This window comes from Mesoplodon densirostris, chromosome 10 (assembly GCF_025265405.1).
Source record: "Mesoplodon densirostris isolate mMesDen1 chromosome 10, mMesDen1 primary haplotype, whole genome shotgun sequence".
In the NCBI taxonomy this organism is placed as follows: domain Eukaryota; kingdom Metazoa; phylum Chordata; class Mammalia; order Artiodactyla; family Ziphiidae; genus Mesoplodon; species Mesoplodon densirostris.
In genome coordinates, this window is record NC_082670.1 from 30448213 (window position 1) to 30474841 (window position 26629).

Here is a 26629-nt window from a genome sequence, read left to right on the forward strand (position 1 = left end):
TATAATTGATTCCAAATTTTTGCATATATCTGGAACGTTAACCATTGTCACTCAATTATATAATATTTTATGTAAAAACAACAGTGTTTTCAATATTGGAAAAGTAAGCTTGCCATTTTTTCAGGGTTTGGATGTCATGTATTTTAGGATGATCTGATAGGCACGTTGGCAGTGCACTTTAAGAACCGTTTTTGCAAAGAATAAAATTTTTTTTGAAACTCAGTACTTCTTTGAGAGTACTGGATATGAAAGCACATGGAGTAGAAACCTACATTAATATCAGACTAAAGAAGAAAAATATAATAATAGAACTTCACGTGTCTCTGAGCAGTGTGTCACGGCTTCTATGTCTATAGGTTTAAAAAAATGATCGCTCATGTAGACAACTGAGATAAGTAAACTCAGTTTACAATCCGTCTGTCTATAGGGAATTTTCATAATTTACAGGTGTTTTGATGTTTTCAATTCACGTATATTTCTTGAGCGCCCATTATGTTGCAGTCACTGTCTTCTTTACAACACTCCTCTGAGACAGGTAGAAACTATTCTTGACAGATGGAGAAACTGAACTTGAGAGATTAGTTGATCATTATTACCAGGTTCTACTGTGTTGATTAACTTGAATTGGGGCATACATAAATATATTGGAATTATCATTGTGTTATACCAAAACTAGGTATAGAAGTTTTAGAAGTTTTAAAATTTTGCACATTTTAATTTTTTTTTATTTTTTGCATTCTCAGTGATTGAATGATCATTTGGTATTATTTTTGCACAGCAGGAGAAATTTAAATCATGATGTAACTTGTGTTTTTTTTTTTTTTTAACAACAAAACTAAAATGTAGTGTCTAATAGTGTTGGCTTAACCATAATCGCTTCCTGCCTTTGGAGTTCTATGAAAATGAAAATGTTCTGATTATAATAGTTTTCTATTAATTTATATTATGTGGGATGCTCAGATTATGAGTGATTGAAATTGAGACTCTGTAGATGTGCAGAATCAGTACATAGGTCTGCTGAATTAATATTTCTCAGGAGTGAAACAATTTAAAAATTCCACTGTCTTTTAGTAAATGGGTAGGCTGATGGATTTCACAATCCAGATTTTTGACACTGTTTTGAGGGTGTTGTAACTAGTAACTAGTAATAATGTTTTTAACTCTGAGGTATTTTAAGCTGAAGATGTTTCATGGTATTTCTTCTTTGGTCATTTAGTCACTAAAAATATGAGCTATAGGGCTTCCCTGGTGGCGCAGTGGTTGAGAGTCCGCCTGCCGATGCAGGGGACATGGGTTCGTGCCCCGGTCCGGGAAGATCCCACATGCTGCGGAGCGGCTGGGCCCGTGAGCCATGGCCGCTGAGCCTGCGCGTCCAGAGCCTGTGCTCCACAACGGGAGAGGCCACAGCAGTGAGAGGCCCGTGTACCGCAAAAAAAAAAAAAAAAAAAAAGCTATAAATAGAAATGCAGTAACATGTTCATTACATTTTCATTTAATTCACATTTGTGATGTATAACTTTACTACAGTTAAAATTTTTTTGTCGTGGTATTTTCTGAGAAAAGGGCTATATCCTTAAATTTCATTATTGTTATTAAAAGATGTCAGTTTTTCTACTCTGGAACCGAATTTTACAGGTGTGACATAGTATTGGCTACTGGCTTAATAATTAGGTTTAAATATAAGTATTAATCAGAGATGAACTTATTCCTTGAGTTCACATTTAAACTGTGGCATGTTGAAATAATCTGGGTCTCCATCTGCACATCTGAATTCATTTTGTAAAATATGGCAAACAGCTGCATTTCAATTGAAAGCTAAAACAACTGCAGGACATTAACCCATTGAGAAGATTACAGTAGGTTTTCAGTTCCATGTTAACTGTATTTATTAGAGAAAATTGACTTGAGTGCTTCTGCTTTTAACCGACATTTTTTTTTTTTTTAATGTCCGGGAGATAGGAAATAAAGCATTGGAATGATAGGACTTTGATGTGTAAAGAAGTTGATGTCTAAAGAAGTTAATTATCTAAAACATCAAGCAAAATGTGTGCACAGGAAATACTTATTTTAAAGATTCTAATGCACTGTCAGCTCATGATGTCAAGAAAAATGTTATTCACCTGTTTGATTTAAGAAGTAAATAACTTGACTGTGAAAGGATGATCGTGGTTATAATAAACTAGGATTGGGACCTTTTCACTCTTACCAATAAATACTCTTGATACGAAACATTGGCAGTAGGGGCACAACCTAAGAAAGCTGGGGTTTTAGTATGCATTTACTTTCTGAAATGTCTCTTCTTCAGAGAGTGTTAAAGCAAGGTGACTGGATTTGCAAAATGAAAGGGGGCAATAACTCCAGCAATGTCTCAGCATAATCCCAAGAATGGCATGCCTTCAAATCTGACATGAGTCAACTGAAATCATAGACTGGGGTTAATACATAATCTTTGAGTTTAACGTCTTCTCCAGGATGTCATATCTCTGTCAGTCTTCTCTTGGGACAAGTGAACCATTTTGTAAGGTCACTGGAAAGCCAAGTTTCTTTTTGAACTTGCTTTCCTGTTTTATTATTCCCCAATCTTGGACTGATGATGCGATTTTTTTTTTTTTTTTAACCTGAGTTCCAAATGGTGTTGCTTCTTTTCCTCTATTATTTGTAGAAAAAAGTACTTATTCCAAAAAAGTCTTTGTGAACAAATAGGACAAATTTACGCTTAAAAAGACCGATGGTCTTTCATAGCACTAGCTTCTTTATGTGTTTTAGAACTTTGGTTTTCAGGTTCAGTTTGAGTGAAACTTTCTTCCTTCTCTTTCTCTGCTTTTGCAGTCTCTGTCTAGTGGTTTTTGCCTGGCTCCTAGGGACCTTAGGTTAGACCAGGGCTTATATTGGCAGAGAGTTGGTCCTGCCACAGAGTGATATTGGGACATTCCACATCTAGCCACCCAGCTAGTGTGCTGCTTGTCTTAGGTCTCTGTCCTTTTGCCTTCTCAAAAGCTTCATATGTGGCCCATCTCAGGCAGTGGTTTGTAGTAGTTAATTTTTTCAGCTTTCGTTCATGGGACCCAGCCTTTCCATCTCAGCCGTCAGTGAATGACCCTGGTTCAAGTTTCCTTTATCAATTTTAAGCCTCCATTGCCCACAGAAGTGGTCAGATTAGAGGATGTATTAAGAAGATAAATTTGATAGCAGTGTGGAGAGTGAACTGAGCTGCAAAGAGAGAAGCTATAAATAGAGCTCAACAAGAAAGGGAGGAGGTAAAAACATAAAGTAGAATTTATTTGGCTTCTTACAAATTATAGGGTGCAGGAGAAGGAGTCAAAGATGATGACTGAGATTTTAAGCCAGGCTGACTAGTAGCAGTAGTGATGTCAGTGTGAAAGCAGAACTTATTTTATATGGAAACTAATTAATATTTGTTGAATTGTATTGAGGTCTTGTAGTGAAGATATTCAAGTTTCTTAAAGTTTGTGATTATGAAATAAGGATAATCAAATTTGTCACATAAAAGCTTTTAGCAGACCAAGAAAGGGAAAATTCTTGAGTTCTTTCTGTTTATAATAGTTAACATTGTGTACTGACTGTGTGCTAAGAACTATTCTGAATGCTTTGCTTGTGTTAGTTCATTTAATCCTCACAACAACCCTAAGAGTGTGCGATTATCATTCCTGTTTTACAGATGAGGAAACTGAGGCACAGAGACATTAAGGAACTTGCCCCGAGCCCTAGTAAAGTAGTAGAGCTGGGATTCTGACCTAGGCAGTGTGACTTCTGACTCCTAATTATTTTACTGTACTTAAAGTTCTCAGTACTGCTTTACTTTATTATATATTTTAAATCTGTTAATTCTTCTTTAATCAGCAAAGTATTTTTTAAAGAAAATCGTAGTATTACAAAATTTATATAAACAGGAAATAATAACTAACACTTACTGTGTCCTTGAGGTAAAAGCCTGAGGCTTTTATCTACTTCTATTACCTTAATGTTATTTTCACTAATTCTTGTTTGTGGGACTGCCACATGTAATAAGTAAAATGACGTATATTAAGATTAGCATCTAGTTTTCCCATTATGCGTCAGCTTAATTTTATTGGGAAAAAAGTCACATTTTATTTTATTTTATTTTTTTAAAAGTCATATTTTAAATTGATGAGTAATTTAACCATAAGATTATAAAATACCACAATGCTTACTTCTGATCTACTGATTGGCTTTATTTGTATTATTTGTATTTTAGGCTATGGTTCAAATGGGAATTAGATTATGTTTTGGTTTTCTAATTTTGTATCTTACAGCTGTGCAGCTCTTTCTTTAAATGAAATCTTACTTGGAACCCCAATATATGAAATAGAAAAATCAGAGTTCTTGTGTTCTGGATGGAACTGCTTGGGGGCCACTGGGAGCGCACTGAAATATTGCTGGGGAATCTTTGGGCTCCATGGAATGGATTTTAAAAACCACTGAACTTTATTAAAATATTTTAATGAGTATTTTTCTTCCAATACTTATTACAAAATATGTAATGAAAAGTTTATCACCCAAGTGAGTAATTTTTTTACATCATATTTGACTAAGCAGTTTTCTACCTTACTATTTCATTTTAATAAAGAACAAGTATGGACAAATCAGATTTACATAAAACAAATCAGAATTTTAAAAATTTCTATACTTTTTGAAGTAACTTACAATCGCTTCTGTTTTCCATGCATTTACTTATAGCTAAATACATTTTGTAAGCTGAGTTCTCTTTTTTATTTAGATGAATAACACTGCAGCCAGCCCAATGTCTACTGCCACGTCAAGTAGTGGAAGAAGTACAGGGAAGTCTGTAAGCTTTGCAGCAGAATTGCAAAGTATGATGTAAGTATGGCTCTGTATCTCAGTTATTACTATTTTAAGTTTATTCATGTTGATAAAAGACAATAGAAATAACGAGATTTATAAAACTTAACTTGGAAATTTGTACTTAAGTAAAAATGAAGTAGTCTGATAACATTTTAAGTAGCTGTATATGGAAGGGACAAATTGGTTAAAAATGCTACAGTGATACTGTATTCAAAAAGTAAGTATTGGTTCATCTTCATAAAAGAATGAATGCTCATGTAGACATTTGTGCTCTGATTATTATCTGCCCAAATCTGTGTTATGGATTGCTTATTGCTATTTTAGTTTTAGATTTAGAAAATTTTGACATTGATTATATTCTTGGATAGTTGGAAATATTTTCACAGAGTTCTCAGTTTTTCTCAAGTGTCAGTCATAATAATTCTGTGAGCCTAATTTAGTTTTCAGTTTTGATAATATTTGAAATCACTGTGTTTGAGAACTTGAGAAAAAACTTAGGACATTTAAAAAACACATTTATTTAGTTTTTGAGAAATTGCATAGTCATTAACATTTCTTTCCTAAAGCTTTTTTCAGCTTGATTTCTGGCTTCTTTCACTGAGTGAGACTGCATATCTTGATTTGATGAGAGGTAGCATATTTATTAGAAATGTCTGCTGGCGCATATTAGTTTTTCTTTATTATTGGTCCAGGAGACAGTTTTCTGCATAAGGGGGACAACACATTAGAGCTCTTCTTTTCCTATGGATACATTATTCATGACATACCCAGCAATTTTAAAAGAATGTTTCTGTTGAAGGTTTAAATGGGTGTATATTGATAGCGTTCATAGTGGATTAACTCCACTTTGTGATGATTATTGTTCAAAGGAAAAATGAGTTTGAGCATATATCTAATGGTTGCTTGGTAAACATACTTTAAACAGCATCAAAAACGTTCAGGTCACAGGTTCTCAAACTTTGGCCTCGGGATCCCATTATACTCTTAATTATTGAAGACCTTAAGCAGCGTTTGTTTATGTGAATTGTTTCTATTCATATTTATTGCTTAGAGTTTAAAACTGAGAAATAAAACTTATTTACTAATTTATTTGAAAAAATAATAAGCCTATGATGTTAATTGATATATACCCTATAAAATAATTATATTCTAAAACCAAAAATTGTTAACACATTTTGTTAGCTAAGATGAGACTAATAAAATGTGTTAATTTAGGAGTTGTATGAGGTGTGGCTGTCTGTTAAATTATGGAAAATGTTAAGGGTTTATGCTTGTATACACTTTTGTATGTTTAAATTTTTTAGCTGTGGTTAGTAGCTTTATGTTAAAATTTTATGTTGTACTATGTTGATTATGTTTAAAAATACTAGATATGTTTTAGAATGTTTATAGTAAAGTGAGGAAATTAATTTTCCTGTAGAGCCAATTCATTGATCTACCTTGTATTTTTAAAAACTTTTAATTTTGAAAATTTCAAACTCATAAAATTATTGTAATAGTATAATGGACTCCATGCATCCATCATCAGACTAACGCTAATTGTGTTTTGCCAGTCTTCTTTTTTTTTTTAATTAATTTATTTTATTTTTGGCCGCATTTGGTCTTCGTTGCTGCACGCGGGCTTTCTCAAGTTGTGTCGAGCAGGGACTACTCTTTGTAGCAGTGTGTGGGCTTCTCATTGCGGTGGCTTCTCGTGTTGGGAGCACGGGCTCTAGGTGCACAGGCTTCAGTAGTTGTGGTGAGCGGGCTTCAGTAGTTGTGGCCCGCGGGCTCTAGAGCGCAGGCTCAGTAGTTGTGGTGCACGGGCTTAGTTGCTCTGCGGCATGTGGGATCTTCCTGGACCAGGGCTCGAACCTGTGTCCCCTGCATTGGCAGGCGGATTCTTAACCACTGTGCCACCAGGGAAGCCCCTTGCCAGTCTCCTTTAACCTTTCTCTCTGCTCTTCACTTTTTTTTTTAATGAAATATTTTAAAGCAAATCCCAGACATCATATTTCAAATTTGGTGTTATTTATTAAAACAACATATTTATTAGTAGGTAAAAAAACAGGCTTTATAGCAGAGGTCAGCAAACTGTGGCCATAGACTGGCTCCTTGTTTCTGAAAATAAGATTTTATTGGACCACACTCATTATTTATCTGTTATCTATTGCTGCTTTCATGCTACATGGCAGAGTTGAGTATTTGTGACTGACACCATATGGCCTGTAAAGCTGACAATATTTACTATATGCCCTTTACAGAAAGTTTGCTGACCCCTGATCTATAGAAACAGCTCTCTATAAGAAGAAAGCTGTATTTCCTTTTGTCATTTATACTTAGGAGAGGTTCTACTTAGTGCATTGGATAGACTGCAGGCCACTTAAGAAAACAGAAAAAAATAAAATAAAAGCTAAATTCAGCACTTTCTTATGAAATACTTTTGAAAACATCTTCCCAACTAATGTGCTTAAGCTAGATTCAGAATGCGAAAGTTATTGTTGGCCACAGCTTTGGAAGAAATGTACATTTTCCTTCTATTTCAGACCTCATAGAGAGGCCACTCCTAATAGTTATACATTCATCATTTATAGTCTGAAGTTATTTTTTCTTCTTATGAATTGCTTCATAGAACAGGAAAATAGGGCCAAGATTAGGGGAGTCCTTTTTTTAATCTACCAATATTTTCTATTGACATGAGGTTTTCAGGCTTTTGATTATGTAAAATTAGAATCAATATGCATTTGATCCTTGCTTATATGATTTTAAATGAGAAAGTGCAGACTTAAGTCTCTGTGTTAATTTTGTGTTGTAGGAATTTCATTCTGTGATCTCTACTTTTTTTCTCCTGCATTTTCACAGTTCTTCTAAGCCTGTTTGTGTGGTATATTGGTGTTTTTTAATCCTCTGGCTACTGTCTTCCCTACTTATTCACCACTAATGAGCTGGTTTTTCTTGGCTCCATGCCCGCTAAATAAGTAACAGTATTGTAGTGTCAGTTCCAGGGAATGGCTTCACTGAAAGGCATCTAGTTGTCAGGCACAAATGGAATTGTCAGAATCTGCTATTAAATATAGAACTGGCAGCCGGTTTGTTCTCCTATTAGAACCTTGATGGGACTGACCACATTTTAAGTTTGGGTGAGAAATACTACGACTGCAGCATTCTCTAGGAAATGCTTCTACAAATTTTAAACTAAAGGATTGGTGGTCAGACAGTTGCTGGTGGGTTGCGGATGACAGCATCTTTCTCTTACCTAGTGCATGTAACTGAGCACGTTTGCTACATGCTCCTTATCACAGCTCTTAGAATAACATGTGCTGAAAGGGTCCAGAGTCTTTTCATTTTTAAGTTATTGAACTCAAGTAGCCTGTAAATTAGAAAGTGAAATCTTTTCAATCTACGTTGCAGGTATTTTGACAGACTTCTTAAGAATTTAAATTAATTTAAACTCACTTCAAGGAATCTTCACTGGACTTTCTTTTCCTTATTTTACTCATTTATAAATTTCTTTGCCTCGTTATATTGTACTTTTGCAGGTTTATAGGCCTGGTGATAATGTCAGGTTTCACTGCTTGGTAGCGTTTAGTAATTCTCATGTGACCAAATTAAAAAAAAAAAAGGATTTTTGTTTGTATGCTACTTATATTTTATAAGAATACTTCCAAATGAAAATTTCATCCTTATTTAAAATCCACAGATTGAAAAAAAAATTTCTAAATCAGAGTTTATTATAAACAATAAAACTCACTCTCTTAGTTGTACTATTCTGCAAGTTTTGCATTAAAAAAAATCAACATTATTAAGCCCTTATATAGCAGGACCTAAATGCCTTCAAGATAGTCTAGCAGTAGAGAATGGTTGTGGAGACTAAAAATTGTCATGTGATAGGACGTGAAAAATTCCATGGTAATACAGAGGAGGGAGTGGTGAACTTCTGAGTGTAAGCTTCCTCACTTTAGGTCTGTACTTTTGACTGCTTCCTGAACGTCCCTTAAGTATTCTGTTAGCACCTCAAACTTAGTATATCCAAAACTGAACTAATAATTTTCTCAGTAAGATTCGCTTCTCTTGGGAATTTTTGAGATAAATAGCAACAACCATTTATTCATTGCTACACTAGAGTAGGACATAGTTGTATACGTGAAATGGTATCATTTGGCTGTTATTTAACATTATGAAGTTATGTGCTGTGAAAGAATGTATTCCCAGTTCTATCCTTACCTTAATCTGACTTTAAAGGGACCTAATATATAAATGAATCAATTAGTAATAGATGTTTATTAAACTGCCACAGGGTTCCTTCAAACATTGAGTTTCCCTGGTGCATTTAAGGTTTTCAGGAAACTGGAGGAAAGAAACTCTTAATGGTAAAAAGTGCTAACATTAATATATTATAGTTTTGGAGATGCTTTAATAATGCCAGTGATAATAGCGAATGCTCTTATGTGTACCAGGCATTCTCCTGAGTACTTCCACATACCATTTCATTTACTCCTCCCACAGCCCTGTGAGGATACTCTTAGTCCCTTTTATAGATGGGGAAACTGAGACCCAGAGGTTCCTAAGACCAAAAATTGCCATTACAGCAAGTGGTAAAACCTTGATTTGAACCAGGAAGCCTAACTCCGGAGTCCATGCTCTTGACAAATTACGCTAAACTACATTTCAACCAATAAAACTTATTTTGATTTATAAAATTTAGTTTACAAATGAACTTTTACCAACTTGTGTATGACTAGTGTGGTGTAATGAGGTAATAATGGGAAAGATGAATAATTGTTCAGTTAATTACTGTTATTTGTGATGAGGTCTAATTTTTATAATAAATATTGGATTAAGGTGCTATTTTCATATTATCATAGCATTTATTTCAATTTCCTATTCCTAACCACCAAATCTTTTTAAGCAAGGCCATATCGGTAACCAAGAGAAAGTATAATTTTTCATAGAAATTGAATCCTAATATACTCCTTATTGGATGCTTATATTTGTGATGGTTCATAATTTTGGATATAAACTTGGCCATATTGTTGAATATTTTAAATGTCTATCCTACTTTTATATTTTGTCATTATTAAAAATTTATCTTAATTCCTGACATTTAAATTACATTAAAATATGTGGATAAACTTATCCTTGTACTTTTTGTGAACTGTATCTATTTGGAATATTTTAAGATATGCACTGGTTTATAAGTATAATAATAATGAAGATTTCCAAGTTATAAAATTGGTCACAATCTTTCCTGAAAGTGAGAAAATGTGCAAAAGTTAATTGAGAACATAGAAGCACTGTGTAACTGAAGGTTGTTTATACTTTTTTCCTTTCAGAAATGAAACAAGGTAATATTTAAGTTGCTATATCCAACTGAATTAAGTGCTTGCATTGAAAGAATGTATCATTTTATAAATGTGACAAAATACAATTTTGAATTTATATTAAATATCTCTATCATTGTTTCATGAAAAGAAGATACCTAGGCCTTTTATTTTAGGATATGTAATTACAAGAGGGAAGAACATTTTGTTCAGTCTTAGAAATGAATTCTTGAAATTCAGGGAGAGTCATTTTAATAATTCTGTGTTGAAAATCCTTAGTTATGTGGGGAAAATAGGTAAAAATTCATGGATTTGTCATTCTAAAATTCTAGTATTGTATAAATGCAAGTTATTACACTGGTCAATGGGAATATCTGTTCTGAACTAGTTTGATGGCAGAACCAGGACCTAACTGATATGCGGTTATTTATTGACTTCACTTATCTTTGGTGTTAATATTCATACATTCTTCTGTATTCCTGATTGCTTCCCTAGACCCTGCTGAGGGTGTTATGTAGCATATGGTTTTTGTGTAGTATTAACTTTCTTTTTTTTAAAAAATTTATTTATTTATTTATTTATTTATGTGAAAGAATGTATTCCCAGTTCTATCTATGGCTGCGTTGGGTCTTCATTGCTGTGCACAGGCTTTCTGTAGTTGTGGTGAATGAGGGCTACTCTTTGCTGCAGTGCGTGGGCTTCTCATTGGGTGGCTTCTCTTGCTGTGGAGCACAGGCTCTAGCCACACAGGCTCAGTAGTTTTGGCACACGGGCTTAGTTGCTCTGCGGCATGTGGGATCTTCCCGGACCATGGCTCGAACCCACGTCCCCTGCATTGGCAGGCGGATTCTTAATCACTGTGCCACCAGGGAAGTTCCTAGTATTAACTTTCTAAATCTGAAAACTTCCGAATTGTGAAATACATGTTTCAGATAAGGCATTGTGGACTTGTATCTACCTCATAGGGTTTATATGAAGATTAAGTGAGGTATATAGAGTCGAAGCACATAGTATTGTTCCCGGCGTCTAGTAAACACTGTCCTGTTAGCATTTATCATTGTATTTAAAAGAATAATTATAATCATCAACATACTGATTTAGGAAGTTATAAAAATGTTTCAGGTGCAGGGGGAAATGTTTGCAGTTTTATGGGAATAATTTTTATAATTATAGAGAAAAAATTGATTTGTCTGTTACAGCATGCTGCCCGGTAGAACTTTCTATAGTAATGAAAATTTCTATTTCTGTGCTCTCCAGTGTGATAGCCACGAACCACATGTACCTTCTGAGTACATTAAATGAGCTAGGTAACTGAGCAACTGAATTTCGCGTTTTATTTTAATCAATTTAAATAGCTACATGTAGCACATGGCTACCATATTGGACAACACAGAAGAAATATGGAAAGTACACAGAATACTTCTTTTCTGGTATGCTTATATTTTTATTGAAATTGGGAAAATACATTTTACATGTTACATGATTTTATTCTGTATTTACTCTTAACACTGTCATCCATTTACTTTTTACTTCTCCCTCTTATTTTGGATTGTCATTGTCTTGCAGTTCTTTAGTGATTGGGGCTGTTAATTTTTGGTTACTTTGGCCGATCAGATTTGATTGGGAGGTTTAATATTACATTCGTGTTCCATTTTGTAGGCAGTCTGGATAATATTGAAGTGTGTTTCTTAAAAATGCTCTTTTGTGAATTTACTTACTATATTTATACTTAGTCCTTCTGAAAATCCTGTGACTATAGCTCTGGGTATATTGTATTGCACTTGATTATCATGACAGTTGTGTAACTGAATATGTAACAGCGTTGTAAGTTTTGGGCACTCGTTTTCATGTAGCTAGATTTGCAAAATTTACTGGTAGCTATAAGTTAGCAGTATGTTACATAGCATTTTGTCAATTCATTGTTTTTATTTTTATTTTTAATATGCTGAGATTTTGAAAACTTATTTTTAAATGTATATAGGTCAAAATTAATCTTCGAAAAAGTTACTCGATAAAAATGGATTCTTCAATACTGAAAATATATCAGAAAGTGGTTAGTAATTTTGGGTAGGAAATTAAAATTTGTTATCTATGATTATGTGCTTTCTTCCTTACAATAAATTCTGTTGATACAGAATGTAAACTCTTAAAATTAAAAAGGTGTGATTTTATAAAAGAATAGTAGATTCTTAATATAGAGGAATGGATCTTTTTGATCTTGACTCTGTTGAGTCAGAGGATCCATGGCTGTTTTTAAGTTTACAGAGGCACTGTTCTGATTCTCTCTAGATGTGAGACATGTGCAGTTTTATATTACCTCCAAAGAAATGGGAATTGACTTATTCTGTGGTGTGTTTTAATATGTCAGCATACCTATGTATGTGTGTGCATATTTTTAGCATATTTAAAATACATCACAAAAGTATATATTGGTATATATATTGGTATGAGTATGTCACCTTTTGCAAATTTTTCTTTTTTTTTTGACATCTCTGCATAGACATTTAAACAATCTCAAGTAAAACACCATATGCCTTTTTAAAAATACTGTAGTAATTAGGTTTTCTAACTGGCATAACATTTTTTCCCAGGACAGAATAAATAGAGTCACAAACCCCAGTTCTGGGGAAGAGTAGTGAGAAATAATCCTTAACCTGTTATCTTTGAATAACTGCTTTCTTCCTGTTTCTCTGTCTTGAAAGAACCATGTTATGACCAGTTTTTGAGTGTTACTAACCTTTTGTGGCTTTCTACCTATTCCTAGATTATGTGAGTTGGTAATGTGTGTTTAATAGGGATAACAATATACTAGTAATATGTTTCTGCCAATTGTGGGTTAAACTTTTTGGACTGGCCTGACAGTCAATTAGTACTTATTTCTACAACAAAAATAACATTCTTTTTGTGTGGAATTACTTCCAAACAGTCGAACTTGGAGTACAACCCATTTCTAAGTCAAATACTGTTTGTAGTTTTTAATTTTGCCTCTTGCAACCTAGAATTTGGGATTATCAGCATCCTTTATGTCTCTAATCTTTTAGAAGGATGTGAGCAGAGATAACATTTGTTTTAAATATACAATAAAACTTCACTTATCTAGACTTTGTAATAAAATATAAATATTTTAAAGGATAAATTAAGGACAGTAATACCACATATAAGTGAGTGATTAAGATAACATGGTACAATGGAAAGGATTGTAGATTTGGAGCCAGAAGATTTGGTTCACTTTTGTATTGGTGGATTTCATAATGTTAAGAACAAAATACCAGGGGCTTCCCTGATGGCGCAGTGGTTGAGAGTCCGCCTGCCAATGCAGGGGACATGGGTTCGTGCCCCGGTCCGGGAGGATCCCACATGCCGCGAAGCAGCTGGGCCCGTGAGCCATGGCCATTGAGCCTGCGCGTCCGGAGCCTGTGCTCCGCAACGGGAGAGGCCACAACAGTGAGAGGCCCACATACCACCAAAAAAAAAAAAAAAAAAAAAAAAAAAGGAACAAAATACCAGGCTTCCCTGTTGGCACAGTGGTTAAGAATCCGCCTGCCAATGCAGGGGACCTGGGTTCGAGCCCTGGTCTGGGAAGATCCACTTGCCACAGAGCAACTAAACACATGTGCCGCAAATACTGAGCCCACGTGTCACAACTACTGAAGCCTGCACCTAGAGCCCGTGCTCCGCAACAAGGGAAGCCACCACAGTGAGAAGCCTGGGCACTGCAACAAAGAGTAGCCCCTGCTCGCTGCAACTAGAGAAAGCCCGTGTGCAGCAAAGACCCAATGCAGCCAAAAAAAAAAAAAAAAAAAAAAAAAAAAAAAGAACAAAATACCTGCCCCCTCTAAAAAAAAATCACAAACCATGCAAATGTTATGAGTAGGGGAATTATTATATCAATATTTTTTTCAAAATGGAGTATTTTTTTATATTTTAGAAGCAGTTCATGTTATTTTCTGAAAAGAAAATACAGAAAGATAATAAAGAACACTTAAAACTTGCTGAATTAAAGCACTGTTAATGCTTTGCTATTTATCTTTCCACTTCCTTTCTAATGCACATAAAAAATAAATGCTAAAATCCCATATTATAGCTGCTGTTGTGTAACTTGGGTTTTTACTTATTATATAATATCATAGGCCCTTTCCATTTTGATAAATATTTGGCATTATCTTTGTAGCTACAATAGTTTGTATTCCATTATGATGTCTTTAAGCAGTCTTGTTAAGTATTGATACATTAGGTTATTTCTAATTTTTCAGTTTTATAGATAAGATTGTAATGAACTTCCTTTACTTACAGGTATAGATCTCTCTCCTCCCTTTCTTCCCCTTCTCTTTCCTTCCTGCCCTACTCTCTGCCCCCCCTTTCTCTTCCTCTGTATCTATATCTTTGAGCATGTGACTGGATATTTCATTAGGAATAATTCCTTTAAGTTTCTTTTTTAAAAAAAATATTTATTTATTTATTTTATTTTTGGCTGCGTTGGGTCTTAGTCCCGGCACGTGGGATCTTTGTTGTGGCACGTGGGATCCTCCACAGCTGCTTGCGGGCTTAGTTACCCCTCTGCATGTGGGATCTCAGTTCCCTGACCAGGGATCGAACCCAAGTCGCCTGCATGGGAAGGCAGATTTTTAACCACTGGACCACCAGGGGAGTCCCTCCTTTAAGGTTTTTGGTGACCTTCCATAAAGGCTTTAATGAATTATAATCCTACCAATAGTGTATGTATGCCTTGCCAATATTGAGTAATGTCACATGTATATGATATGTATTATTTATATATAAATAAATTTATATTTATACATAATCCTTTAATTTATACATATTTAAAATATATATTATCATGAAAGAATTGTTTTAGCTTAGTTTTTAATTGGTAGTAATTTAAGGATAGTTATACAGTAAAAAGTTTTCCTATTCCTGTTGCCTGATTTCTTCCCTTTAAGTAACTTTTATTCTTTCTTGGGTATTCTTTCTGACTTTCTTTATCCACATTATAAGCACATAATGAATATACACTTATTTTTTCCTTTTTACACGTGGAGTACCATTCTGTAGACATTCTTTTATGTTTGGTGTAAAAAAAAAAATGCACCAGGAGATCTCTGCATACCAACATGTGAGGGGGGGGGAGGGAAGGAGGAAGGGAGGGAGGATGTATTTTTTTTTTTTTTTTTTGGCGGTACGCAGGCCTCTCACTGTTGTGACCTCTCCCAGTTGCGGAGCACAGGCTCCGGATGCGCAGGCCCCGCGGCCATGGCTCACAGGCCCAGCTGCTCCACAGCATGTGGGATCCTCCCGGACCGGGGCACGAACCCGTGTCCCCTGCTTCGACAGGCGGACTCTCAACCACTGCGCCACCAGGGAAGCCCGGATGTATTTAATTTAAAGTTTTTCTAGTATTTTTTTTTGGGGGGTGGGGGGTTCACTCTTATTTTTTTTTAATTTTTTTTTATTTTGGTAAAAGTCACATAATATAAAACATACTATTTTAAGCATATTTAACTGTATAGTTCGGGGGCACTAAGTACATTCGCATTGTTGTGCAACACTCACCATCATCCATCTCCCAAATTTTTCACCTTCCTAAACTGAAACTTTGTCCCCTTTAAACACTAACTCCCCATTCCCCCCACTCCCCCCATCCCCAGCCCCTGGCATCTACCAGTGTACTTTCTGACTATGAATTTGACTATTCTAGGTACCTCGTATAAGTGGAATCAAACAGTATTTCTCTACACCCAAGAATATGGATGACTAAGTTTTTTAAAGACTTTATCAGGAATAGATATTTTATCAAGTGCCATTTTAGCATCAACTTTTTCTAGCATTTTGTAGATGAGTTACTGTTTGATGAACTCTGGAGCCTAAATAAAGAAGGGAGGCCTTTATTTTTCAAGGAAACTGAGGCAACTTCTAAATGAGTTACTTAAGTCAGAAGAGGTAATAAGGTCCTCACACAGATAAGCAGCAAGAAGAAAATAAAAGCTATCTGTAATCTTTTACCAAGAGATGCTTATATTTTGGGTGTGTGTGTATGTGACTTACTGAAGTCTAAAAGTCTAAAAGCTTTTTTGATAGTAACTTCCTAATTTTTCCTCCAAGAAAGTTAGATTTTTACATTTCTATCAATAATTATGAGAGTACCCCCCTCCACCTCTCTCTGACATTTTAACAGTAGAAACATTGTGCTTTTCTCTAACTATTTTACATTACAGCTTTCTTTTGACTAATGAGTTTGAAAATATTTTGGCCATTTATATTTCTTCATTTGTGGGTGTATGTTCATATTCTTAGCACAATTTTACTGAGTTCTTGTTTTTTCCCATTGTTTATTAAGGGCTTTTAATATATTAAAGGCACTGAGCCTTTATTGATCATATATGGCAGTCTCCCCACAATCCCCCATACCCTTCATCATTTGGTTTCCTTAAGGTTTATTTCTTTTTGATATGTTTGTTTTCATTTTTAATGTAGTTAAATCAGCCTTGTACTTTATTACTTCCACTTTGACAGAAAGTCCTACCCTCAACTTTCGTACAAATCATCATGTACTTCTTATATTTCAGGCTTTTAGTTTCTACAGTTTAATATTTAATCCATTATTTTGTTGTATTGTGCCAGGGAGGGTTCTAAGTTAAAACAATTTTACTTTAAGTTGGTTTGCCAGTGGTCTCACCACGACAAATTATATAAACCTCCCTTTTCTCTCAGAATTGAAATGCTACCTTTATCAGATAATAAATTATTATTTTTGAGTTTTCTGCTTTGTCCACTGAATTGTCTATTCCTTTGCCAGTACTACATTACTTTAGTTATTATAGCTTCTTAATATGTTTTAATATTTGGTATTACAGTTCAGGGTCACCTGCATAACTTTTCTTTTTAAAATATTTCTTGTCTCTTTTCCTATTTTTATTCTTCCAGATGAATTTTAAGGAATCATTTTATCAAGTTCCAAAGCAAATTCTAAGTGCAAATTTTAAGCAGTTTCATTTTTCTTTTCTTTTTATGCTTTCTGCTGTATACTCAAATTTCAGACATTGGTCTATGTGATTCATTTTACTTTTAAAGTTGATTAATAAAATAATTTTACTTTTAGAAAGCTTATTTGAAACAACACTGGATAGAAACTGACTAATGAGTGACTTGGTTAACTAGTGTGTGATTAGAGATGCTGAAGAACTTCTCAGTTTTCTTTAGTATTTGTTTTTCTTGCTTGAATGTAGAATTGTGCTGTGCCTGCAGTATGTAAAAATCAGCCAAACTATCTCCTCAGTTTTTAAATCGTGCAGTTATTGTCTTATTTTTGAATGGAGAGCATGACTAGTAACAAAAGACAGCTTAATTTTTTTATAGGGATGTAAATCTGTATTCTGACTAATAGAATTAAATACAAGGGCATCCATGCCATATATATCATAGAGAATAAACATTTAATATATTTATAAATACATGAGTTAATCTAAGTGATGAAATGGATCTTATTTTGACCATCTTAATGAAAATATTTCTATAGTAAGTTTATTGTAGCACATTTATGACTATGTATAAATGGAATACCAGGTACAGTTTAATCTTTTTTTAACTGAAATTTCATTGTAAATATCAGGTGTTGCAATCTACTTGTACTATAGTGGTGCCCTAGGGTACCATAGAGGCATGAAGTGTAGTTTGCTTCTATGATAAATAGTCCTACTTTGCTATGCTCTTTGAATTTATAATTTTTTTTGGTAGAGTTTTATGTTTTCTCTCTTGTTTACATCTGCTAATTTTATTGCTGTTCTTGTGCCATGCTCTGGCAGTGTTTCACCTCCCCCACCTTTTGCATGCAGCTTCCAGCCTACTATAGACTAGAAATTAAATTTATTAGATTTGTATCTAAAATAAGAAATCATACTCTAGGAAAGCCTGATACACTTTCTCTTCTGAGAAAAGTTACTTGATCTTTGGTGCATAAGCTTAATATCAATTTTGAGAGTTGAGTTTACTTATTACTTTCGGTTTTTGGCTGTATTTTTAGTATCTGAAATTGTCAGGTAGCAGGTCAGAGTTTATTTTTAAGTCCTTTGTTTGGGACTGAATCTGTTTTCACAATGAAACCATGTTAAGCATGTTAGGTTTCTGGGTTAGTTCAGTACACACAAATTTTTTTTTTACCCATAAAAAATAGCCTGAAGTAATATTTTCAGCTACGCATAATTATCATTCATACCATTTTGAAGAAGCAGGCAAGGCCACTGGCTGGGTTTGGCAAGGATGGGAGGTAGGGAAGCTTGAGAGTGGTGAAGGTTTGTAATGGCAACAGTGGAGTTAGGGAGAGAAAGCTAATTAGGAATATGCTTAGTGTTACCTAATTTGTCAAGGGCTCTGCAGAGCTTATAAAAGGGCTCTAATAGCAAGGTTGTATAATTTTCTATAGCAGTGCTCAACTGCTGGGCATAGGACTGGAAAAGAAAGATGATTGGGTTGATTTAGGGATTTGAAGGGCAGATGTAACAGAAGAATATTGAAATTCGAGGTGTTTGAATCTCTGATCACTGAGCCTAGGCTGGTGCGGAGGGATGGAATAGAAAGGCATGAAGGAGTTGACCAATTTGTAGAAAAATGGGAGAAGGAGAAGGGTTTGGAGAGTTCAGTGAAATATGAAATTAAGTAAAATAGAAGATTAATTAAGAGAACCGGAGGTTTAGAAAATACAACAAAATGGAAAATATCAGCTTGGATGTTTCATCTTCCAAGAAGACGTCCTTGGCCTGTCCAATCTTGTTAATTCCTTTCTGTGTGCCGTGGCACCTTGTAGTATACTCTTACAAAAGTCCTTATTTTACTGTATTCCAGGAATCTATTTACTTGTGTATTTCTGTTCCCCACTGTAAGCTTCATGAGTACAGAGCTTGTTTTAATTTTCCTGTTTTACAGTACATGGTACCTGTTAGGTACCTAGTAGGTGCTGAATTTAATAGAATGAATAGGAAGTTGTGTTCAGAATGGGATAGTATAATTTAGGAGGATAATCTCCATGGGAGTTGCTAAAGCTGAAAAGAGGTTAGAACATTTTTATGTCACTTATCACCTATCTATTTTGCTTTCTTTCCTTTTAAAATTTATTTATTTATTTATTTTTGGCTGCATTGGGTCTTCGTTGCTGTGCGCGGGCTTTCTCTACTTGCGGCGAGTGGGGGCTACTCTTTGTTGCAGTGCGCAGGCTTCTCATTGCATTGGCTTCTCTTGTTGTGGAGCACGGGCTCTAGGAGCGCGGGCTGCAGTAGTTGTGGCATACAGGCTCAGTAGTTGTGGCACACGGGCTTAGTTGCTCCGTGGCATGTGGGATCTTCCCGGACCAAGGCTCAAACCCGTGTCCCCTGCATTGGCAGGCGGATTCTTAACCACTGCGCCACCAAGGAAGTCCTTAACATTCTATATTTTGAGTGTCTTTGATTTACTTGAAACCTCTACTGCTTCCTTAGAAAATTGTAGCTATATGTCATGGCTGGTTTGTAGAAGGAAGGATGGTGTTGTGGAGTCATACAAATCTGAGTGAGTGCCATTAGTTCTCTTTTTTATATTGCTGGGAATTCTATTTGTAAAATTCAGATAAACATATACATCTCTCAGATTTCTTATGTGGATTGAATCAGATTGTGTAAATCATTTATATAGAAAATAGAAAGGTGTTCATTGTAGATCTCTGTATAAATGTCTATACCTTTTAATTAGTTTGACTTTACAGATAGATAGAATTGAACCTCAGCATATTTTTGTAGGACCACCTATCTGCCTTTATTCAGAAACAAAGGAATCCGGGTAGTATCAGTTACTTTGGCTGAATAGAAAATCTGAGAGTCTTTTTATTAACTCCTGAGGAAACTGAAGAACAGTGAGATGAGGTGATTTGCCCTAGAATGTGTTTTGGGTTAGTTTTGGGTTCAGGGCTATATACCTGGTCTTCTGAATATCAGTCCAGTTTACTTTCGCAGAGCCTGTCTGCTATAAATTAGTGTTAATTTGACTATTCCTCACTTGTTCCTCATTTTTTAAACCGCCAGCACTGGCTCAGTTCTTTGTTTTACTTTTATATTTGAGATGACACTACGGTATTGGACCCACTTTAAAGTAAGGAATGAAGTATATACTTGAAGTGTTTATGTTAACTTAGAGCATAACTTCTTTACGTGCCTTAATTCCTGTGATTATCTATTATAAACTGCTCTGAAAGTATAAAGACTTCATTCATTTAGACACTACTGGGATGTCTGAATTTCCTGATTAGAACCTGCCATTCGGTTGACAAAAAGAATTTATCCTTAAATTTTTTGTTGCTTTCATGTTTCATAAGCTTCCTTTAAAAGACACAGTGACCTAATTATGACCACATTTCAGCAGCCAGACATTATTTTTACAAATTATTCTTTGGTTTGAAGTTAGTTTCTTTTTGTTTTTTTTTCCCCTCTCATTTCAACTCCCAACATTTAGTCTAAAGAGGTGCCACCCAGTGTAGCCAGTATGTGAACTGTTTCTCATTGTCTTTTCTGAGATAAGTAGCTTGAGCTGGATTGTAAAAGTCCTCTGCTTCCTTTGTTGAGACAGTTTTCCTGTGTTAAAAGAGGAATTAAATAATGTGCACAGTGATGCACATTCTGGTGCAAACTCTTTAACTCACTGTGGACTTGTAATAGACAGTCTGAGACTGTCACTTGTAGGCACACCACATTTGATATAAAGGATTATTAAATGCTAGTGCTTTTCATTTATTCATTCAACAAATGCCTGTTGAGTGCCTACTACTGTTTGCTAGGCAATATACCAGTGAATAAAACAACAACCCCCCCCAGATCTCATGAAGTTTACATTCTAGTTCTGTTAGAAATACCATTATTATTTCTCTTTTCTCAGAAGTTCTGTTGTTTTTTTTTATTAAAGCTGTATTTTTGCAGTTTACAGTCTTATGCATTTGAAGCTGTGACTTAATTCTGTATATGTTTACATATAGTGGTAATACTACTATAAAAAATTAAATTAAAAAAATTTAATCAGCTTAATTTTTTAGTGGATTCTTCTGAGCTTTCTAGGTAGAGAATTGTATTATCCACAAATAATGCTTCTCTTTTAAGTCAGAACTTCCAGAACATTAATAACTAGGAGTGAGGATAATGGACCTTTTTATTCCTGATTTTAATGGAAATGTTTTTTGTATTCACTAGTAAGCATGATGTTGACTTTTGGTTTACAATGGTTTAAATCACTTTGAGGAAGTAGTTTTATATTTCTGGATTTAAAAAAGAAAATGAAGGGGAGTTGAGTTTTATCAAATGCCCAAAAGGATATCTTTGAGACGATTGCTTTTTTCACACTTGACCTACTGATGTGTTATATTATGTTAATAACTTTCCTATCATTAAGCCACGTTTGCAATCTTGTTGTGGAAGTTTACTATCATTTATTAATGAATTATATCTCTGAAATAGAGATTAATCTAGAACCCTTTTGTATCTCTAAAGATTAATCTAGAACCCACTTGAATCTTTGACTTAATTGTGTATATCTTTACATGTAGTGGTAATACTTTTAATTACATTTTTGGCTTAGATCATTTTCTCTTTCCTGTGACTTATAAAACCTTTGAAAACAGTGTTTGTATTTTTTGTCACCTTCTAGCTTTACTCGAAGTTAGTGGTTCTGAAGCAAGGACCTTTTTAGGAGGAGATGTAGAGGGAGTTAATTTATAATAAAAGAAAACAGTGACATCATGAATTGACTACACAGCATATCTGGATAGAACAGTGTATTAAACAGTCATTCTTTGGTTGTCTGTCTTATGTTTCTGACACATGTCCTATTGCTGATTTTAGAGTATTTTAGAGATTATACTCCAATATTAGAAGTTTAATGATGAACTATAAAGCCTGGCAAATTGATGAAAACCGATGAAACAGCCTATTGCTTATAAAGACTAAATCTGCTAATGTGATGGTTCTCAAACTTCAATGCGCATTAGAATTACCCCAGAGCCTTGCTAAACCCTAAGACTGCTGGACTTCACCTCCAGGCTTTTGATTCAGTAAATCTAGGGTGAACCCAATAATTTGCATTTCTAGTAAATTCTCAGTTGATTCTGGTATTGATGGTCCAGGGACCACACTTTGAGAGCCAGCACACTAATGTTACCTGGCAGCGCTCCCTGATTTATCAGTAAATAGCTGATTTAATCACAGTTCTAACAGGTGGTGATTAAAAGAAAACTCAGTGGGTAAGCTAAAAGCCAACAAAGAAACTTGAAAATTTTTTTAACCTTTATTTTTAGTAGACTCATTAATGGAAGATCAAAGGACAAAATGTAGTTACTGTGATTCTGTCATTGTGACTAATTATGTAGAGGTAGACTGAAGTACCAGTGATGGGATGTTCTTTTCTTTCCCTCATGCAGTTGCCCCCAGAAGTACTAAACTCAAATTTAGATAGCCCATTCATATCACAGTCAATAACAGTTATAATCAAGATCCCACTGATTATATAGAGACAAAATTTTAATGGTATCAGTGGGAAGATTACAAATTGAAACATCTTTATTCATAAATTAATTAATTTATAATTTACTGAGTATGTATGGTATGCTGTGCACCGTGGATGCATTTGTATAAATAAATAATTATAAATTCTGATGATTATTAAAGGAAAAGTACAGGCCACTATGAAATAGTGGAATATAGGAGCTTAATTTAGGGAAAGCCTCTCTAAGGAAGTTCATTTAAGCTGCAGCCTGAAGGATAAGTAGGAATTTTGGCTCCACAAAGAGTTACAGGAAGAGGAAATACTACTACCATCACTAAATAGGCATTATGCACTAACATCTTTCCATGATTTCATTTACTAGCCCTGTTAGTTGGATAATATTATTCCCAAATTTTAGATGAAGAAACTGAAGATTAAAGAAGTTAAATAACTTTTCCAAAGTTACCCAGCTATTAAGTGGTGGAGTTGGGATTTCATTAGGTCTTCCTGACTCTACATCCGAACTTTTAACTGCCATGTTACATTAGGGAGATTTGAGAATATTTTCTAAATTATCAAATTATATGAGTTAATTTCATATTTCACTTTTTCTCATTTTTACACCAGAGCCCTGCTGTTTCTATAAATTAGACTAGAGTAGGCCATTTACAAACATACATATTCAGATACACACATCTGTACATACATACATATTTATATTTCTGTAACGTTAACTTTTTCTCATTGTAAAGGTAACACTTTTGAGAGATTTTGAAATCTCTAGAAGAAAAAAATTTCATCACTCAGAGATAATCATTTTGACATTTTGTTATGTTTGATTATTTCAGTATTTAGGCATTCGTTATTTTAAAAAAATTGTAATCATACCTTGTATACAAAATTATTTACTGATAAATAAATCTACAATGTTCACATGAGATATACATCTGTTTTTGGAATGCTAGTAATTTTGTAATAGTTTCATTTCATAATGTATTGACTTTAGCCTTCATGTAGTTAGTGAGAAGGGGAAGGGGTTTCACATATTTCATGAAGTCAGATTAAAAGCATTCTGTTATAGTCATCTTTGGGAGTCAAATTTGGTAAATCATTCTTTAACCTTGTTGCTCTGATGGAGTGAAGTTTTTTTGGCTGTATGCGGGCCTCTCACTGCTGTGGTCCCTCCCGTTGCGGAGCACAGGCTCCAGACGCACAGGCCCAGCGGCCATGGCTCACGGGCCTAGCCCCTCGGCGGCATGTGGGATCTTCCCAGACCGGGGCACGAACCCATGTCCCCTGCATCGGCAGGCGGACTCTCAACCACTGCGCCACCAGGGAAGCCCTGGAGTGAAGTTTTTAAAAGAAATATTTGTAATCTAGTTTCTGGGCTGTTTTTCTCATTTTTAAAGGAGTATAAATAACTTTAAGATATAATCTTTACTTGTAGTTTACCATTCAAGAGTATTATGCTAATAATGTCACTAATTTTTTTATGCTGTTACTTTTCTTTTATTGATTTTTATCCATTGCATGAAGTTTTGTGTGTTTGTTTTGTGAATACAGAAAAATCGTTTAGATTTCAGCCCTCTATTTAAACCACAGTCCAATGGGATTATGTTTATTTGACTTTTTTTTTTTTTTTTTTTGTCTCTAGCATGTATATACTCCTTTGCTTTTGTAGACAGACCCCCAAGGATGCCAGAAGAGTTTAAAAATCTGTGGACTGTAAGCCTTGCCACATTTTATGTTTATTAACCAATTTTCAGAAATATTAAAGGTCAGATTTTGTTTTATCAAACTTAACATCTTGCCTTTAGTGATATATGCCTACTCCTTTTGGGTTCATTATATGTCATAGTGATTTGTGTTGAGGTATTTCTTTTGTGTACATCTACCTCCAAAAGATTTTAAATACAGTTGCAGAACTTTACATTTGTAACTTGAGAAACAAGGAAACACATTTTAAAAAGAAAATCAGAACACCATTCCATAACAGTCATACATAGATCAGTGAAATAAAATTCATTTAAAAAAGCATGCTGATCGTTCACTATAGTTTAATTTAGTATAACTCTTATTTTTAAGCTGTTGGATGTAAATTGAGTTTAGATATTAGCCAGATAATCATATTATTCACACATAAGCCTTAAAATGATGTGTGTAAATAATTCTTTCATGTTAGCTTCTTTCTTTGGTAGTAAATTTTTACTGAAAAGTCTCAGTTTTTAAATATATAAAGTACCACTGTTTTTCTTTTCTAACCATAAAAGTTATGTGTAAGGTGTTTTCCTTTTTTCTAATATAGTATTTCTTTACCATGTCTTTTTTCTGTACTTGTTATCAAATGCCTTTTCTAAGTCTTTTTATGTTTTGTTTAGACAACTGTTCATTCAGCTGTTCATCCACTTATTAATTCATTCAAGAAATGATTATTTAATTCATATTATATGCTAGGCATTTGACTACATGATGTGGAAAGAAAGTATGGGGAGGAAAAAGGGAATGGGAATTCTTTTGTACTGATGCATGTCTTAGGTATGAAGTATGACTTTTATGTGTCTTATCTCATGTGGTCATCACATGAGATAGATTTTACCATTTCCATTTTACAGATGAGGATTTAGGTTCAGAGAGATTAAGGGTTTGCATAGAGAACATAGTTTATAAGCATCAGAGCTATGATTTGACTCCAGGACTCTCTGATTTTACACAGTGTTGCCTTCCTACATGGGAGATAGATGAATAAAGTGAGTATACTGCTTGTCTTCACAGACGGTGTGGTTTGGTGTGCTGTATCTCTGTGCTTTGTGAAGATGTCTGCAGAGAGCGTGAAGTTCTAGCTATCTTCTCAGCCCTTCTCCCTTGCAACCAGAAAAGCTCCTTTAAAAGTCCATTTTCCTTATTAGGCTTTCTCATAGCATCTTATGTGAAAAATGGATTTTACAGCTAAAAAAAAAAAGGCTTCAGAGTCACTGGTCTAGGAGAATTGTATATGTTTACATATATGTGTAAGTAGAGAGATAAATAGTCTTATACACAGGTAGAAAGAGAATGATAGGAGATGAATATGTGAAAAATTAGATATACTGGTTTTGGAATACAGAGGGAGGTTAAGGGGATTTTCAATTTGGAGTTTGAAAGCTTGTTAAAATAATGCCATTTGAGCTCTGTCTTCAAGGATGGCTAATATTTGGCATTGTAGAAATCTGGAGGTAGTGTGGCAGTGAGGATAGGTAGGGAACACTGCAAGTAAGGGGAACAGCATGACCCAAGACCCAGAGGCAGAGGTGAGGCATGTGCGACAGAAATTTTAATGTGTCCAGAGAGAAACTTGATTGTAGGAAAAACAGACAAAACTGTTGATTGGTATCAGAATGTGGCAAGCTTTGAATGCCAGACTAAGGAGTGTAGTCTTTTCTCTAGGTAGTGGGAAACCTTTAATAGGTGTTTGAAAAGATAAAGGTGTGATATGTGGTGATACTGATTAAGAAAGATTGATTGTAAGCAGCATGTAAAATGGATTGGCTGTGGGAAGACCTGTTTTACTACAATAGTCAGAGGTGAGTGGTAATGGCAGTGGGAATGAAGAATAGGAAATGATTATAAGTGATAAAGCAGCGGCTAGATTGTTAGGTATTGGGGGCTGATGGAATTAGTGCATCAGTTACCAGAGATAATTCCGAGGTTTCCCTCCTGGAGGAATGGGAAGCTGATGGTGCCAAGTGGCAGGTTTGAGTGTTGAGTTTTATCATTTGTATCTTAACTGATTCCAAAAAGATTTGAGGAGTTTGTCGTAATTGTTTATAATAGGATAGAAAAAATGAGAATTAAGATTAAACCTAAAAGGAGTGGAGATGCAAAATTAATACAGGTGGAAAAAATGCACTGAGATGCATATAATAAAGTCCCTCTCTGATTGCCTAGTTGGGACAAAAGTTTTACTGTTAAGCCTCCTAGAAAATAGGAAAGATAACATTGTATACTATACTGTCTCAAAA

The 26629-nt window shown here is 34.6% G+C and overlaps 2 protein-coding genes across 11 annotated transcripts in view; one reads left to right on the plus strand and one right to left on the minus strand.

The window, feature by feature from the left end:
- The window catches only part of RUNX2 (RUNX family transcription factor 2), a 358942-nt gene that overhangs the window by 313826 nt on the left and 18487 nt on the right, over nucleotides 1-26629 (minus strand). The gene's annotated exons all lie outside the window — the stretch shown is intronic.
- The window catches only part of SUPT3H (SPT3 homolog, SAGA and STAGA complex component), a 440959-nt gene that overhangs the window by 5379 nt on the left and 408951 nt on the right, over nucleotides 1-26629 (plus strand). For all 6 annotated transcript variants that reach the window (XM_060111003.1, XM_060111004.1, XM_060110999.1 and 3 more), the window contains one exon: nucleotides 4760-4860. In XM_060111003.1, coding sequence (XP_059966986.1) covers nucleotides 4760-4860 — 101 coding nt within the window. The remainder of the gene's footprint in view (nucleotides 1-4759; nucleotides 4861-26629) is intronic.